Raw genomic sequence first — 17,301 nt, forward strand, 5'->3', positions numbered from 1 at the left:
TCCTTAACCTGTTATTTTCCACCATCTTAACAGTAAAGTATGTCGAAGGACGCTTTGTCATTATTTTCCTTAACCTGTTATTTTCCACCATCTTAACAGTAAAGTATGTCGAAGGACAAAGAATCTTCCTCCTTGTACCTTTATTATGATAGTTGGAAACTATGTACATTTCATTCCTATGCTATTTTTACAGTATAAGAGCCAAAGCAGTTGAATCACACTAAAACCTGCCTTTTTATAGCTCTGTGCCCACAAATACACCCTAAATCTAGAGATGACCTAGAAACCAAAAGTTTTTTCAATTTTAAGTGTTATGCAAAAGGTTAGAAGCATTTAATTGAAGTTTATGGGCTATACAGAAAGCTTTAATCTAGATTACAACCATGAACAGCATTTTATCTTTGACTAAGCCCTAGCCAGCAGATATTTAAGGGGAAAAGCAATCATCCTATATCTTAAGCACAGAAAAAATACCAGCAACTGGAACCACAGAAGCACTAACTGAGGCTTCTCCTATAAAGGGAGCTTTGATAACACAGAGCCAGATTTTTAAAGTATATTAAAATGTTAAGTGACTTCATGCACAATTTATAAAATGTAATGTGCTTGTTTTACGTTCTACCCGTGGTGATAACTTACATGACTGTGGTTAAATGTTTTATTTGGGGCGTTTTTGTTGTCGTCCTTCTCTCAGTGGTCTGATCACTCTCTTCATATTACTTTGCAGAGTGATCTGATGGCATTAAAGAAAAAACTGGGTGTTGCCACAGTGACTCCTGTTGTCTTTATCTTGGTTTAATAGAGCAAAACTTTTAACATACTTCCACTGAAAGATGACAAGGGAAAAACTTAAAAGAATCAGGAATTGCGTATGGGCACCAACGTGCTTACTGAACCCCTTGAAAATAGTGACACTTCATGACGTGTTTCCGAATGACAATTATTTTATGTATGCCGGGGGAAATGCAGAATAAATTCAAGAGAGTCCTAATTACAAAATGCTCACAATTGTTGAATTAGAGAGTAAGCAGTATGAAAATACAATTGAATTTTTGACCAATGCAGTTACTGTTGGGATCCCAACATGTTTAAGCAGTTCTTAAGAGAGAATAGTAATTCCTGAAAAAAAGGGATGATGGGATTTATTTTAATGATTTAAGATAAATGTTGTCAAAGAAGACTAAAAGGAAACTAATATTTATATGTGAATAAAATAATATGCTTAATCTTACAGATGCCAAAGTTGTCCAGAAAGTATACTTTTATTAAAGTACAAAGAGAGAAATGGACAAACCAAAAGATGAAAAGCAAGTTTGGGTCACAGCTCTGTCACTAAGTAATGTAACCTTGACTTCTCTGAGTATCAATTTCCCCAGCGCTAATGTCTTTTACTTTTGAGTTCTCTAATACGAGTTAGCTCTATGTAGTTTTCATATCAACTGTCTTATTTACTGTACTCACAACAGTCTGATGAAGCAACACTATAAATATTTTGATACAGATAGGTGTCCATGTTTAGAGATGAGAAAACTGGAGCTCAAACAGAGAATCAGCCCTGACTGTCTCAGTGTAAAAGGTGAACAATTAATATAGCTTAAATTAGAATTGAGCTCTTCTGATTCCTCAATCCAGGCTTCCATAGGCCCACATCACTCACACTGCTTTCCTACTGATACAGGACGTGACTGTAACTAAGTAGCTTAGCATGGATCCGAACACCCAGCCTTGCCTTTTTACCTAAAAAGTCCAGTTTATCATTTGGTATCATGGATAACACGAACTTCACATTAAATATTTCATTTCCCTCTTTATGGCCTAACTTTTCTGAGGCAGTGACACGAAAGGGGGAATCATCAGTGACCCAAAAGCATCAGAGTCCTACAATTGCAGAACATTACATCTGTCCCTCACAGGTGATCTACTTAGCGCAAATATCTTTTTATATATCTTCAACTTCTTATAAACTCAGGAATATCAATTAGTGGTAGATTATTAATTGTACTGCCTTGTAACTATCAAAAATTCAATCTAACTATTACAGTCCTAGATAAAAAAAAGTTTTGTTTGGTTTTGTTTGTAAAATAGAATTACTCTTCACTGCTGCCAGTACTACATTTCTATTAGTAGGATTATAATTAACATTTCACTTTAAAAGTCATGTTGACATGGAACTTTTTAAAATCGTTGGCCAGGCCTAAATATAGAGCAAAATTTAAAACGCTCCTTTTAAATTCGACAACAAAGACAAGACGTTACGATAGACATGACTGTCTTGGTATTTACCATGTGTTGGGCATCATGTCATAGATTTTTATACACAGTGTATAAAATCATGTATAGTTGTTATTTATAGTGTTCAGAACAACCTCAAATGCTAGTTGTTATCATCCAATTTAATAGACAAGGAAACTGTTAAACTTTAAAAAGTCAAGTAACTTGTTTATAATCATTAGCTAGTTACTGGCAGACGCAAATTTTAACATGAGTCAGTTGGACTCAAGAAGCCTCTCCTCTCCAATAGGACACTTAAGACTGTAGCCACCTTTGAATCATACTGGCCGAGCCTATACATATCAACCTAATTCAAAAACTGCCTTTTTGGCTGGGATGACTGTCTAGGAATTTGGAAATATACATTGTGAAACACTTACGATAGAAATCTTAGAGCCAGAGGTCTTCGACTGTGTTCTTAGACTTCCGTCAAAGTGAATTTTTCCAAAGAACAAGCAATATATAAATGGCTTTCTGGTGGATTTTTTTTTATTTGTTTAATATTACTTTTTGAGGTATCTTAGGAAGAATACGAAATAAGAAGACAGAAACTAAATCCCAGTTTTAGCAGCTATGTGACCTTGGGCATGTAACTTAGTTCAGTTAACCCTTTGGGGGGAGCTTGTTCCTTCTGAGAATCTGATGAACATTTTAAATCCCACTTGCAAAGAAAAGGCACCTACACACTTTATCTGCATACTAATATCATAGAGTTCACAGACATACAATCTCTTTGCAAGCCCATTCTCCAGTTTAAGGGCCCCTGACTTTGGGTCTTTTGTTCTGGTTCTTCCTAAAATGAGAATGTATAAGATCCTTCCTGCTATTCCGAAAATTCTGAAGGTTGATTCTAAATCCAGGGATCATAGATAAATATTAAATCTTGGACATTAAGAGATTACTCTTTTGAGGGGAAAAAAAAACCCCACACATTTAATCCAGAGGGTTTACTCAAATAGAATTATTGGCTGGTATGTGTCTCTCCTACTGCGCCAGGTTCAAATGGTTTTATCTAAAAGAGTTAGAAATGACAACGAATAAAGCGCTTCATGCCATATGCATTTTTTAACACCAGTGCTTGTTAATCTGATAAAGGCAGCTTAGTAAAATATGGGTTTGTTTTATTTTTTTCTAGTTTTGGGGGAATATATTTAGTTTCAAACCATAAATATGTTTATTCACTTCATCTCTATAATGAAGAGGTACCTTCCTACAAGGGCCTGTGTATCTTTCAAGAACTACTTTCCTATTAAATCATCTTGCTTCTGAAGAGATTGTTTGGACAAGTTACTGTGCCTTGGTTTCCTCATCTGTGCAATAGAATTAGTAGTAATACCTGCTTCCTGGAATTATTAGGAGGATTTAATGAATTGATGCATGTAAAGCCTTTAGATGAGTGTTTGGCACAAAGAAAATGCCTAATAAATATTGGGAACTATTAAAGTTATCATTGCTGTTATGAATTGTGTTACTACTATTGATAGATCCTTTTACCCACAGATGGAATTTCTTTTGTATATGATCTATGGGAAAATTAATAATATCCAAATGAGAAAGCTGCATATATTTGCAGTAGTCTGTGGAGCAGAAGAAAATCTTGGTGCTTGATACATGGAAACGAGACCTATAGTAGCATTACAAATTTCAGCAAGAGGAAGAATGTGTTCTTTTAAATGGAAATCCAAAATGTATCATCTGCTGTTTGATTTATGTAATAGGAGCAACTCAAGACAACTCCAACTGTAAATAACATAGATGATGTTACAACAACTTCATTATCTGTGAGATGCACAATTTAGCACCTTTAAAATGAGGAAGCAGCTCACAGAATCACTGCCCCTAAGATCAATCTAAATTTAAAAAGTAAAGAGAAGAAACTACTGATACTCCCCTGTACTATCGGTTCACCATCAGCCACTACACTTGTGCTCTACGTTTAGGTCCTGTCTTAGCTTCTTCTGTAGAGTGTTGAAAGGTAAATCTCTACCGATTTGTTTAAAACAGCGGTCAGCACATGGTAACATTCTCCAGTTTCACATCTTATCCATGCTGTGAGTTATCTTTTTTTTTTTAACAGGCCATATCTAATAACCTGATATATTTTCAATAAGTAAAAACAAACAAAAACAAACACAGGAAAATCAGTTAATACCATCTAGCCAACATTTTCTAATAAGCGTTTAATTATATTATAGTGAATATAAATGTTCCATATGAAGCACTAACATTAAAGAATTAAAATTGTTTTCCTCAGTAAAGAATAGCTGTCATGATATTTCCCACATTGACTCAATAAATATGATTCCTTTTCCTCCCTCTTGGTTCATTCTCTCATTCTCTCTCTCTTTCTCTTTCCTCTCCCCCCCAATCCCAGACACTAATGACTAATCTGTGGGCACCTGTTGTTTGTTTTATTTTGCTCTTGAAATTCTATTTAAACTACTGAAGGAAGTTGGTTAGAATACATGCCTCATCTTATAAAAAAAAAAAAAAAAAGGCTAAATCTCATCCCATTATTGGTTGAGTTCATTTTTCTCACATTGTTCAGAACATCAAGTGCTGAGTTAGCTCAATTTCTCTAACATTTTCAGTTTTCAATTTAATTCTTTTTTTTTTAACATCGTAATTGGAGTATAATTGCTTTACAATGGTGTGTTAGTTTCTGCTTTATAACAAAGTGAATCAGTTATACATATACATATGTTCCCATATCTCTTCCCTCTTGCGTCTCCCTCCCTCCCACCCTCCCTATCCCAGCCCTCTAGGTGGTCACAAAGCACCGAGCTGACCTCCCTGTGCCATGCGGCTGCTTCCCACTGGCTATCTGTTTTACATTTGGAAGTGTATAGATGTCCACGCCACTCTCTCACTTTGTCCCAGCTTACCCTCCCTCTTGCGTCTCCCTCCTTCCCACCCTCCCTATCCCACCCCTCTAGGTGGTCACAAAGCACCGAGCTGACCTCCCTGTGCCATGCGGCTGCTTCCCACTGGCTATCTGTTTTACATTTGGAAGTGTATATATGTCCATGCCACTCTCTCACTTTGTCCCAGCTTACCCTCCCTCTTGCGTCTCCCTCCCTCCCACCCTCCCTATCCCACCCCTCTAGGTGGTCACAAAGCACCGAGCTGACCTCCCTGTGCTATGTGGCTGCTTCCCACTGGCTATCTGTTTTACATTTGGAAGTGTATATGCGTCCACGCCACTGTCTATTTAAATGGCATCTCTCTCCTGCATGCAGCAGAGCAAGTGGTGTGGGGATCTGTTATTCCCCAGCTCCTACCTCAGCCTGCACCTGTGGTGCTTCTTACCTAGAAAAGAGAAAAAGCATTTTTAAGGGATGGCCAGTTGTGTTGGTTTTTTCCTTTACTCTTGTTCCCAGGAAGCTAATCAAAGGGTAACTCAGAAAGCTCTGTGAGTTTCTTTTTGTCTCCATTTCTCTAGCTCAGTTATTGGGATTTTCTTTTCATTTGTATTGTACATCTGTGCAGATTGTGCTAATGAATCTACACTTCATTACTCTGATGCTGCAGAGAAACCTAAGTCATCTGCGGAATGGCTCTGTTTTTAGAATATAGGCACAGGTTGTACATGGTTGGGAAGTTAAAAAATAATTATTTTTGTCCTCTCCGTTAATTTTTTTTTAATATAGGAATTAGGAAGGGGCCTTCCAGATTTGGAATTACTTTTTGTCAGTAGAGTATTTAGGAATGACTAGGCTTATTTCATTTCTGTTTATCACATCGATCATAAGAATAAGTAGCATCCACTGGTGTTTTAGATATTTCAAATGCATTGACTCATTTGACTCTCACAGGGGTTTTGGGTAAGGAGGTTATGAAAGTGCTGCTTGTATTTTAGGATATATATATGAGGGGACTGGGGCTCTGAGAGTTTCCTACAGACAGAGCTCCTGTTGTCATACTCTGCATTTCATTTTGACTACTTCATTGCTGAATAAAGCCCTACAATAATTGCATCCTTATTAACATAAGCTAAGTAGACCAAAACTCTGTGACTTGGCTGAAAAGGCATGCTTCAGTGGCCCAAAGTCTGCTTTATATTTCAGGGCAAAGTGCCCCCTAACCAGAAATCAGTTCCCTCTGTCAGAAGTGCTGATAAGTCCCCAACACGTGTAGCTAATCTTAGAATGCATTCAAAGACAATCCAATCGCCCACATCCTTCGCTGTAGCCACTCTCATAACCCAGCCTCCTCAGCGGTGCTGAGGAATAGAAAACCAGAGAGCAGAGGACGGAGAACATCGAGAGGGTGGAGGCTGGGTTCACAAGCTCTTTGAAAGGTATCCCTTCCATTAACTCATTGTGGTGATGAGCTGCAGTGCCCACAGAGCAACGCACACTTCTAAAACAAATCGTCCTACATACGGTAGAAACATGGAGGGTCACTTGCCAAACTGCAGTCACATCCGGGGAAACTTTAGCAGATAATACACCGTGTCTTTGCAAGAAGCGTTAGTTTTTTCTGGTATGTTGTGAAGAGAAACCTTCATTTTGCTAGTTCTGATGCAGCTGTGGGTGGCTGCTATGGTGTAAGTGAAGGAGAAAGAAGGCCTGGGTCCCTTGAAATCAAATAAATTTTCTAGTACGTTATTATTGGATTTCATTTTTCTATTTTCTGTTCTCTAGTTTTGCCAGTGTCAGCAAACAAAGTAAACAGTTTTTTCTGCATTGTGGGTTGTAAAAATTACAATCTAGGTCTTAACTGGAAATTCGTTGTTGTTGGAGTTTTTCTTTTTATTTGTGGATTGAAGTGGTGGAGATGTTATTTACTAAATAAAAGATAGCTTTTGTGCTCTAGTGGATCCCGAGTACTTCCATCTTACAACAGGGAATAAACCGGCTTACTAAAAAAACAGTTTCTTTTTGACACAAACTTCACAAAGCGTTTGCAGAGTGAAAGGAAACAAAAGTGCTGGAGTTTTGATACCACGCTGTAAGTTGGAACAGAGTCAGCCAGTGAACTGGAGGTCTATCTCCAGCTCTGTAATGCTGTAGTAGTTTGTCTTCTGGAGCCCTGGATGGCATTCTCCCTTCCCTCTAATGCTGCCTCTTACTGATTCTCGCCTCCACAATTCAAGGAAAGCTGCTTTTTCTGAATAGACTGCGTACTAGCCTAGTCCTACCCCCTCCTCTTGTTTTTGAATTTGTTTATTTTTTTATACCACCAGGTTCTAATCAAGATTTGAAGTATCAATCACACCAAAACAATCTCATCTCAGCACATCAGAGGTAGAAGCAATAGGAATGAGCTTGAACGATCATCAGAGCATGTTCCTACCTAATCTGAGAGCCACAAAGCCTCTATTTATCTTAAAATCTTCACAGAGATTTCTGAATCCAAGAAGGTTAAGAGTACCACAGAGAGACATCTTATTTTAGAACTCAAAGGGACTTGAGGGAATCAATTTGTCCAACGCCCCTTGTTTAGCAGATAAGCAGTCATAGGTCTGGACAAGTTGAACGGACTGCCCAAATGTCAAAGAGCAACCTACCAGCATGCTGCCCTAGACTGGAGTTCTGGTTTCCCGGTCAGTTTCTCTAAAGCCTTAGCATGTGCTTAGTATGGTTCCAAGAGGCACATATGACTTACCCTCCAGTGTGGGGTGACACAAAAGTACACACTTACCCCTTACGATTACTTAATTTCACATCAATAAAATAATTCGTGTACTATTTTGGGTCCTGCTTTTTTCACTTAACATCAGCGCTAAGGCCTTCATTATTAAATTTTTATAATTCTAAACACCCCTCAACAAGAGAAATCTTTTCAAATCAAATTATCTGCTGACCTGAAAAAGCTAATGCAAAGCGAGTTGTTTATTTTTTTTAACTGGACCCACATGACCCAATTAGTTCTCATAAAATTAACAAGGGGAAATAAAAACTTATTTTAACCCAGGCATGACAAAACAGCCCAGATAGTGTATTCTTTGACATTTCAACACGCTTTCGAGGTTTTAAAGCATTTCTCAGTATGAGTTAATTATTCATCACGAATATTCTTTCAAACCTAGTAGCTTTATCTTTCCGAGGATTCCTCTCCTTTTGTTAATATTCAAACACACAGGGGAACACTATTATGAAGCCCTAAAGTGTTAATCCCATGCTTAAATGAAGCAAAATGGCATTACTCCTGCATGTTGAACTCAAGATAAATTCTCAAAGTTTTTCAGACAGAAAAACAGGGGAGCCCAAACTGCATGTCCAGGCTAAGTTTCCCAGTGAAAGCTGTAACTGGCAATTCCCAGTGAATAAAATGACAGCCTAAACCTGGCCCATCCCTGTTTGAATAGCTGTTTGCTATGGCTCGCTGTGCATGAAGAACACAGAAGCCCAGTTCTACCAATCATTCACCTCATCACAATATCTGTTAAAGCCTTGAGTTTTATAGCTCTTAGTTTGCCCAAAACACAAAGACCCAGTATAAAGCATGTAAGTAATAATTTTAAGCACCAGAAGAAATAACAGTCCATTAACTGATGAAATAGACTCTAACACAGGAATGGGGAATATCGTGGGGTACAATATAAAGTCAAGATCTAGCCTCAGTATTTCTCACTTATAAGATTAGAACGATAAACAATTATTATTGGTGTCGGAACTGTTTACGTGACTTATTAACTGGAGAATACACATGAAACAATACATAGGAAATCATGAAAACTTACTTTTATAAATGAAGTAAAGCCATGGATGCCTAGGAAGAGCAAGTTTTAGATCTAAGCTGTTTCTCTTGGACAATGACATTAAGACCAACTGTCCAAGAGACAATCCTACAGCAGGGCCAATCCTAAGATTTTGCCTATGACGAACTTCAGACATGTTTTTTATGCTCTTGTTATTTTAATAACTCCTGCCCCTCAAAAAAAAAAAAAAAAAAAAAGGCAAGGCACACCATTACCATAGTTTTGGACAAAAGTCTCCTTGACTCCAAGGAATAAAAGGAATCAGCTAATTTATAGTAATCCTATATTCTTTCAGTTCTGCATTTTAACTTAGATTTCGATTCATCATAGCCCCAGAAGAATTCAGTTAATTCTCACACACTCCTCTTGGATCAGTAGTGTGTGCTGATTAGCGTTGCATTAGTGGAAAGCCAGCATACTATTTTTTTTTTCCATTGGGATTGATTGAAAAATTGTTCTAAATATATCGCATTGAAAATTGAGGTCTCATCTACTCGAAATACACTGCTCTTTAATTTCAGCTTCTGATATGGGGTTAATATTTTTTAGAAGGGCAAGCCACCACCATTTCTCAGATCTTTTCTCATTCCTCTTTCTACACAGCTTGTTATGTCGGGTTGTATGAATACAGGACACATTAGGCCTTAGAGCTTCTAGAGAACATAGCCATCTCTCACACCTCCACATTGCAAGAGACATATGAGAGAACTTACTGGAAGTGTCTTTTTGCCAGAGTGTGTAAAGGGATTTGCCAGGAGGCTTTTATTCCAGGTACTACCTCCTTACAGACAAGTGTCAAAATAGAAGAGGAGCCTCACACTATTTTCAGGATATAAATTTGAGCCTAACAATGAGCTCTCCTAGGTATTCAATTATTGTTTTCAATTCTCTTCTTTCCAGAATATCAAGTCCCAAATTCTTAAAGTATTTGGTGATACAGTATGGATCCCAGGTGCCTAACAGTTTTCAGGCAGAATTTTTGTATTTTTATCCCTGGAAAATGCAACCATTATTCAGTGTCAACCTATTCCCCCTAAAATATAACGACTTATTGTTCAAACTTGAGCAATATGTGAAAAACCAATGCATTACATAATAACTGATTAAAATTTATTCAAGAATATAGGATAGGTCTGATTCCCCTCCTTTAGATATGAGTCTCACACCCACCTCCTCTGTCCTCAGACGTGTTGTTCAGATACATTCGTTATCATCCTTGATGAGAGAAAAATGGCATAGTGCCCAGCTGATGCATTTTCTGAGTCATTAAACCAGATTTCTCCATTTTTGAGTTTTCTTGGAAAAAAGTTTTCTGTATTTTGGTAGCGGAGTGAGGCTCTTAGCCAGAATTCTTTCTATCAGTTCTCTAATGTTAACTGCTAAATTAAATTATTTACAGTGGGCTTTTCCTGTATTATAGTCTCATTGGTGGCTCAGAACCAAATCCTGTGGACATGTAGATGTGTGTGCTTCCCCAGTGGTTGTAACCTGAGGACTTTATTTAAACTGTCCTTTGAATCTACAGTAATTTGGTGTCAGGGAGGAATAGGATCTTTATCGACAAAGGGCTGCCAGAACCCCAACTGCTTCTTGAGTAGCTATAATAGATGAATAATGTTACAACCAACCGTGCATTTCAGTTTTTGCTCAAAAGGCTTTTCACTAATGCTGGTGGTATTCCATATCCATGTGTTCATCTTGGAGCCCAGCAGTTTCCATCTGACTTTCATTACTTTTTCTTGAGAGGATCAGTTTTACAACTGGAATCAGAAAAGCAGTCAAAGTAATTGCAAGTGGCAATCAGTGAAACAGAGTAATCTTAGCTTGGGAACATATGTTCCATTATAAAGAAAATATTCTTTTTTTTTTTTTTAATAAATCCAAGACTAATATTTTCCCAGAGTAAGAAGGGACCATGTACAGGTTCTATTGCTACCTCCCTGTAAAGTGTTTGTTCCCCTTCAGGGATAGGCAACTCATTACCTCTGGAGGAAATCTATCCCCTTTCTGATTCTGACTTTTATTATACTGGAGATGAAATTCATCTCTCTGTAGTTACATCCTTCAGAACGAAAAGACTTGGGTCTCAACATAGTAAACTTCAACCTCTCTTCAGACACTTATGGGCAGCTCTTATCTCCAACCCCTATCTTTTTGCCAGGTTATAATATATATTCCTTTCTCATAAGGAATAGCTTTGATTTCCTTAATCATTCCAGCCACTCTTCTTGAAAGAAGCTCAAACTTCCCCCCCCATACCCCTTTTAAAGCTGTTGTGCTGAAGGAAAATTAGACTTTTAATCAGAATATCTGTATTACATTACAGCTGTGCTACTTATTAAATGTTAGAACGGAAGCACAAAATTTGCTCTTTTTGTCACTAGGGATAGCAAAGGTGAATAAAAGAGATGTGGTCTAGAGGCACATAAAACAAGCAATAAGCAAATTAACAAACAACTAAATATGTAATTTCAATGTGTAATAAGTCATATAAAGAGTTGCCAAGAGGGTTCTTAGGTCCCAGGGTATCGAAGGCAGGCCTTCTGAGATGGAGGCTGAGTGTTTTCCGATGGGAACGAGGCAGAGAGTGTTGTAGGATGTGGGACGGTACTAAGCTAGCAATGTTTTCTAACAAAGTCAGCGTTTAGAAGCAGGCCAGCGTCTAGAGTTTAGAAAGCGAGGAGGTGAGTAGGACAAGATGAGTCTGGAGAAGTACAGAGTTTAGCCGTTGTTTAGTCTGGAGACGTACAGAGTTTTAGCCTTTGTTTAGTACAGAGTTTAGCCAGAGTGTAGCCATTGTTGAGAGTTTGGATTTTATTTAAAGTATAAGGGGAAGCCATTGTTGGCTTTGAAGAAGAGACATTGCAGCGTCTGAAATATATTTTTAAAAATTGCTCTCATACTAGATAGAGAACAGACTGCAAAGGACAAAGCAGAAGCGGAACCACCAATTAGGAGGCAGTTGTCATAATCCAAGGAGAGATTTCATGTGATACAACAACCCGTTGAGGTTTAAATGAGAAGCAGTACCCTACAGAGGTTAAGACACAGATGTAGCAGACTGCCTGCCTATAATTAAACCAGACTCCACCAGCGTCAGCAAGCTCTGTGCACCTCGGTCTCCACCTCTGTGAAAGGAAGATCACGACAGAACTTCACAGAGTTGTGAGGATTAAAAGAGTTTATATATGAGTTTCCTCTTAGCTAAATCTGGAAAGAATTTTTCACTGTTATGACATGTTCCACCCTATATTGCATTTACAGGCTCAGGCATTATTTTAGTTGGTTTTTGTCTGGAAACGAAGAAGAGAATGAGTGAGGAAAGTGACCAGATAATTGTTTATCCTCCTTTGCAAGCTATATTTTTCTGATGCAATGGAGAAAACAGCACGTGAGAGAAAAGGCATTCTATGGACAATTGGTTGTGTTTTTCTTTCTTTGGAGTCCACTTTGTCACATGATAAATACCAACATTGCATTACTCTAACGTAATGGTTCCAATAAGACCTATTTTTGATCTTGTTTAAAACCCAAACTTTAATATCGTGTGACTCCTCTTAATATAACATTGTCATTAGGGCATGTCCCAGGCTGTTTTCTCTTGTGATATGTTCACCTCATTGAATAACACTCCTTGTTTTACAGGAATCCCAGGAAGTGACTATGTGAATGCTAACTACATAGATGGCTATAGGAAACAAAATGCCTATATTGCAACACAGGGATCTCTCCCCGAAACATTTGGGGACTTTTGGAGAATGATATGGGAACAACGGAGTGCCACAGTTGTTATGATGACAAAACTAGAAGAACGATCCAGGGTAAGGATGAATATCTACCTTCTCCCTTTCAAAATCTTCCCTCAGATAGTTCCTGCACTGCATATTTAATTCTGGTCAGAATCTAACCTGTCTTTAAGCTTTGACTTTGTAATAGACACTAATTGTGAATGAGCATCAACAGCTTAGATTAAACCATTCTTTAACATTCTTTTGCATCTTTCAAAAAGGAAATTCTCTCATGTTATGATGTGTGTGATCGCTAAAAGAAGAAAACAGCACTCAAAGAAGTAGACAACTTGGTTAGAAAAAATAAATATTAACTTGGACATCTTTGTAAAATCCACATTGAACAAGAACACACTGACTATGGGGGAGAATCTCACCATATGTACTTCCCAATATTTTCAACTTTTTCTTTCTCATAATCTGCAGTGTAAAATCTAAAATTCTGTGAAAGAGGCTCTTTTTAAAAATTATTCAAATTAGCATAAATTAAGTCAGGGCAGCCAAAAAAATGATGTTGGTTAATACACTGCTGAGAAAACACATAAATGTGTAGAGGGCATTTTGTTAGTTTAGCCTTCTCCAAAATGAATAGATTTTAATAATGGAGTCATTGCTTAGTAAGGTCCAAGAAAGGAGTTTTATTCATCATATGGGTCCAGTATTATGGAGCATGGCACATTAGTTAAATGATCTTGATTTGCAAAACTAGAACATAATGGGTAAGCAGGATGCCATATTCCCAAGTGAATATGCCAAGTGAATATCGTAGCCATCTGATGAAAATCAATCTGTAACCCTGAGAATTTAAGGAACAAGTAAGTCTCTGACAAATCACTGAAGACAGCACATACTCTCACTGTATGGGGCCTTCGGGGCAGAGTTTGAAACCACTGGTAGAGGGCTCGTTCACTGGGGTCACAGTACTATCAAAAAGGATATTTAGAAGGAAGCCAAAGCCCAGCTCCCCATTTGTTGTGTGACAGTTGAGATTTTTTCAATGTTCTCCTAAGCTCAATACATGGCAGTTTCTCTTAGCCCCAGTATGTATATGAGAGAGGAGTTGTAAGCTGCTCCGGAGATTCATAAGGGAAAAGCTCAGACTTAGGAAAATATAAAAAGTCCCAGCTGTTACCTTAAAGCTGGGAAATCAATAGATACAGTGCACAACTTGTTTAGCAAACCTAAAAAGCAATCAGGTCTTTTCAAAATGTGAATTCTACAGAAATATTGAAATATTGTCTGAAAAGAATTTAGATAAAAACTTTGATGGCTGCGAAGACGTCTCTGTGTTATACTTTACATGCAAATGCCATTCAAAATGGATGCAAATAGATCCATTATTGACTTGTACTCAGGGTAACCCCTAACTAGCAAGCCCTTGCTTTAAAAACAATCCCCCGCCCAAATAATTATTGGATATAATCGTTAATCATTCTAACAATGCCTAACATGTATTGGATACATTGATATTTTACAACAACCCATGAGATAAACACTTCTGTGATTTCCACTTTATATATGAGTAAGGCCAGGACATTCCAGAAGGTCACCTAAGCTCATTCAGTTACCAAGGTCAGAGTGAGGAATTGAAGACAGTCTGTCTCCACAACATCTGTGCTTACCCACCAGGCCGTACTGTCTGTTAACACTTCTGTGAAGCGGAGACAGCTCAACTGTTATATTACAGCACACATGTAAATCCAAGCTACTCGGACTGTTCTGCCTGGAGATACTGGCTGGTAACAAGCAGTCATTTGCAAAAGCTGTTTTCAGTAAAACACACATTTTTATCTTGACACTGCAGGCCTTCATTAAGCCATGCACAGAAACTTGTTTTGAAATAACCGAATGGAATTCTGCCCCTTTTCTCCCTAATTGCTTCTAATAATAAAATTAGTTCTAACTGGCCCCACTGCCAGTGCAACATCTGATGGTAATGAGCAATTCTTGGCAGAAGGCATTGTGACTTAAATACCTACAGTTTATCTTTATGTTGCAGGCTACCTTTTTTTCCCACCTCAGACAGAGAAACTTATTTGGAAGTTACTAAATGAGCCTCTGTTTGCTCTCTTCATTAATTACTCTTTGCTCTTGCAAGTTAGCTTTCTCCTTTGTTAAATGACCTGAGGAGGCCAAGTAAAGTGCTGTCTTGTGATTTTTATTCTGCGGTGGTTCAGCCTGTACCCAAACTTATGATGACGTGCATAAGCCAATATTTAGAAATCTCAACCATCATCAACCTAATCATACAAATGAACCCTGACCCCCAAGGCCCAAAAAGGCATTTGTTCTCCAGTCTAGAACACTTGAGAATAAGGGACCAAATGCCCTAGAGAGAGCTAACAAAGCCCTGGTCCTTCAAATTATCTCACCCTGTCTTCATCTTCCTGCCTCACATCCTCCACTCCACCTTTCCCCTGTCCACTTGCTGTTTCCACCGAAGTCCCAGGGAGGAAGCGGAAAGCATTCCTGGATTCTCAAAACAAGAACATAGATTAAATTTTGCTATAAAAACAGTGTTATAAATAGTGGTTAGTTGTTGCTGAAATATACAGCTCCATACTTGGGGAACTTTGTGAGTTATGTGGGCTGACCTGGGGACTCAATTCCCAACAGCCAAATTCAAAGTAGACATAGGAACTAGCCTGGCTTTACTTAGAAACAGCCTGTAGTCCCTCTTATAAAGAGAGGAGGTCCAGGTAGTTTACACAAATCACCTCTCCAAGGGCTGAAGCTTGAAATTTCATTATTTGGATGAAGGCTTAGGTTCCTGAAATAATATTCATCCCCTTGGCTTGTTGAAAAAAAGAGGCGTGTATGTGTGTGTGTGTGTGTGTGTGTGTGTGTGCGCGTAAACACTTCTGTGTATTACAAGTAGGCAGGAATACCTGTTAACTGGAGTGGGAAAGAGAAAGGAAAAGGAAAGGGAAGAGAAGATAGCATGATATTACACAGAACTCCCTGGGGACACCACCACTAGCGGAAGCTACCTGACATAGTTCCAGGTAGGGGTGCCTTGCAGTCAGATGTCTGTGTTTAGATCCCGACTTTAGTGCATACTAGCTATGAGACATTGGGCAAGCTGCGGGACCCCTCAAAGTCTCCTTTCTCCTTTTTCGATTACGTGAAAGGGTTATGGTTATTGTGAGTATTGCCTGAGACAAGGAATGTGACACGGTGGCTCAGTGAGTCTACACTATTATCTTTTGGTTGAGAAAGAGCAGTTGGAGGCTTTACCATTATAACTTTAGTCTCCCCTAAAGCTGGCTTCCAAATAATTCAAGTTTTGTTCCCAAATGAAATGAGTTTGTTTCTCTATGGTTGACAATGAATCCTAACCAAACTTAGAGTCACTGCACATGGCGAAATGTGCCCACTGTCCCCAGGATGGCACAACCATGCATCCTAGTCAAGAGGAGAGTATAGCTCAGAACATGGGGTTCTTCTGCATTTGCCTTTGACAGAGTCTCCCGAATGGAGACCCTGACACAGGGAATGTGTTAATCAGTCTACAAAAGACCACAATAGAACATTCTGGCTGCTACTTTCACATATCTTGAAGAATACAGTATGAAAATAGTGAGTAATGTCAACACGAGTTACATGTAGTAATAATTATCACTAAATATAATATATTCTTGATCCCACATTTCCTTCTGGTTCGGTTTTTCATCCTCCTTCCTCATTCTTTTTTATTTGGTGATGCTAGGGAACTCTCCCTTTAAAACCTACCTCCTGTGTTTTCCACCCTCTTCTGTACCAAGGCTCACCCTCACCATCTCTCTGTGGTTGATACAGCAGCAGGGCTTGTAACCTCTGCTGAGTTAGAATAGTTCACTCAAGCAAAAGGATACTGGGTTCATTAGCATGTGTTAGACATTTCACTGGTCTTTTGTTAGAGAATTGACCCTTTTTAGCGTTTGCAGGGCTAAAGAAGCCCTTTACAAGTGTGAGGTATGGCTTAGGGCTTAAGGTGGCCATTTGAAAACTTAGGTTCTCTGATTTTTCAAATGCCATCACTCTTCCCTCAAATGTGGCCTTGAAGGAATCCCAAACCTAAATCAGGAGACTATTTCCACGGTTGTACATTCACCACTTATCAACCCTGAAGAGAATATGTGTAAGTTGAATATCTTCTTTGAGTTTCATTAGAATGAATATATATATATATATATATATATATATTATAAAGCTAAAAACTAGAGATTTTGAAGGTAAAGTTTGATTGCTGCCTGAAAATGCACAGCTCAGTTTAAAGCCTTGTATACTGTGTGACATGAGGCACGGTTAGTGGGTTTTATTCCACAGTTTCCATCTTTTTGGCCAAATCCTCTCAAGTTCTGCAGAGTTCATTGAGTCTGCAGCGAGTCATTCTTCTGACCCAGAATGTGGTCTCTAATTGTTTCCATGTTTCATAACATGCCAATAAGCACATGAATTGGTTTGGGCAACCACATGGAGGGAAGAAAAAGTTCGGAAAAAATGAAGCACCGGTAGGAGAGCAAAACGTATACAGCTGGGATTTCCACTCCAAGG

At 38.4% G+C, this 17,301-nt stretch overlaps 1 protein-coding gene across 1 annotated transcript in view; it reads left to right on the forward strand.

Moving 5' to 3' along the window:
- PTPRD (protein tyrosine phosphatase receptor type D) overlaps positions 1-17,301 on the forward strand; it is a 322,903-nt gene that overhangs the window by 252,329 nt on the left and 53,273 nt on the right. Inside the window, exon 28 of the mRNA XM_065879889.1 lies at positions 12,623-12,798. Within this exon, the coding sequence (XP_065735961.1) occupies positions 12,623-12,798 (176 nt within the window). The remainder of the gene's footprint in view (positions 1-12,622; positions 12,799-17,301) is intronic.

The sequence above is a fragment of the Phocoena phocoena genome, chromosome 6 (assembly GCF_963924675.1).
Source record: "Phocoena phocoena chromosome 6, mPhoPho1.1, whole genome shotgun sequence".
Lineage (NCBI taxonomy): Eukaryota > Metazoa > Chordata > Mammalia > Artiodactyla > Phocoenidae > Phocoena > Phocoena phocoena.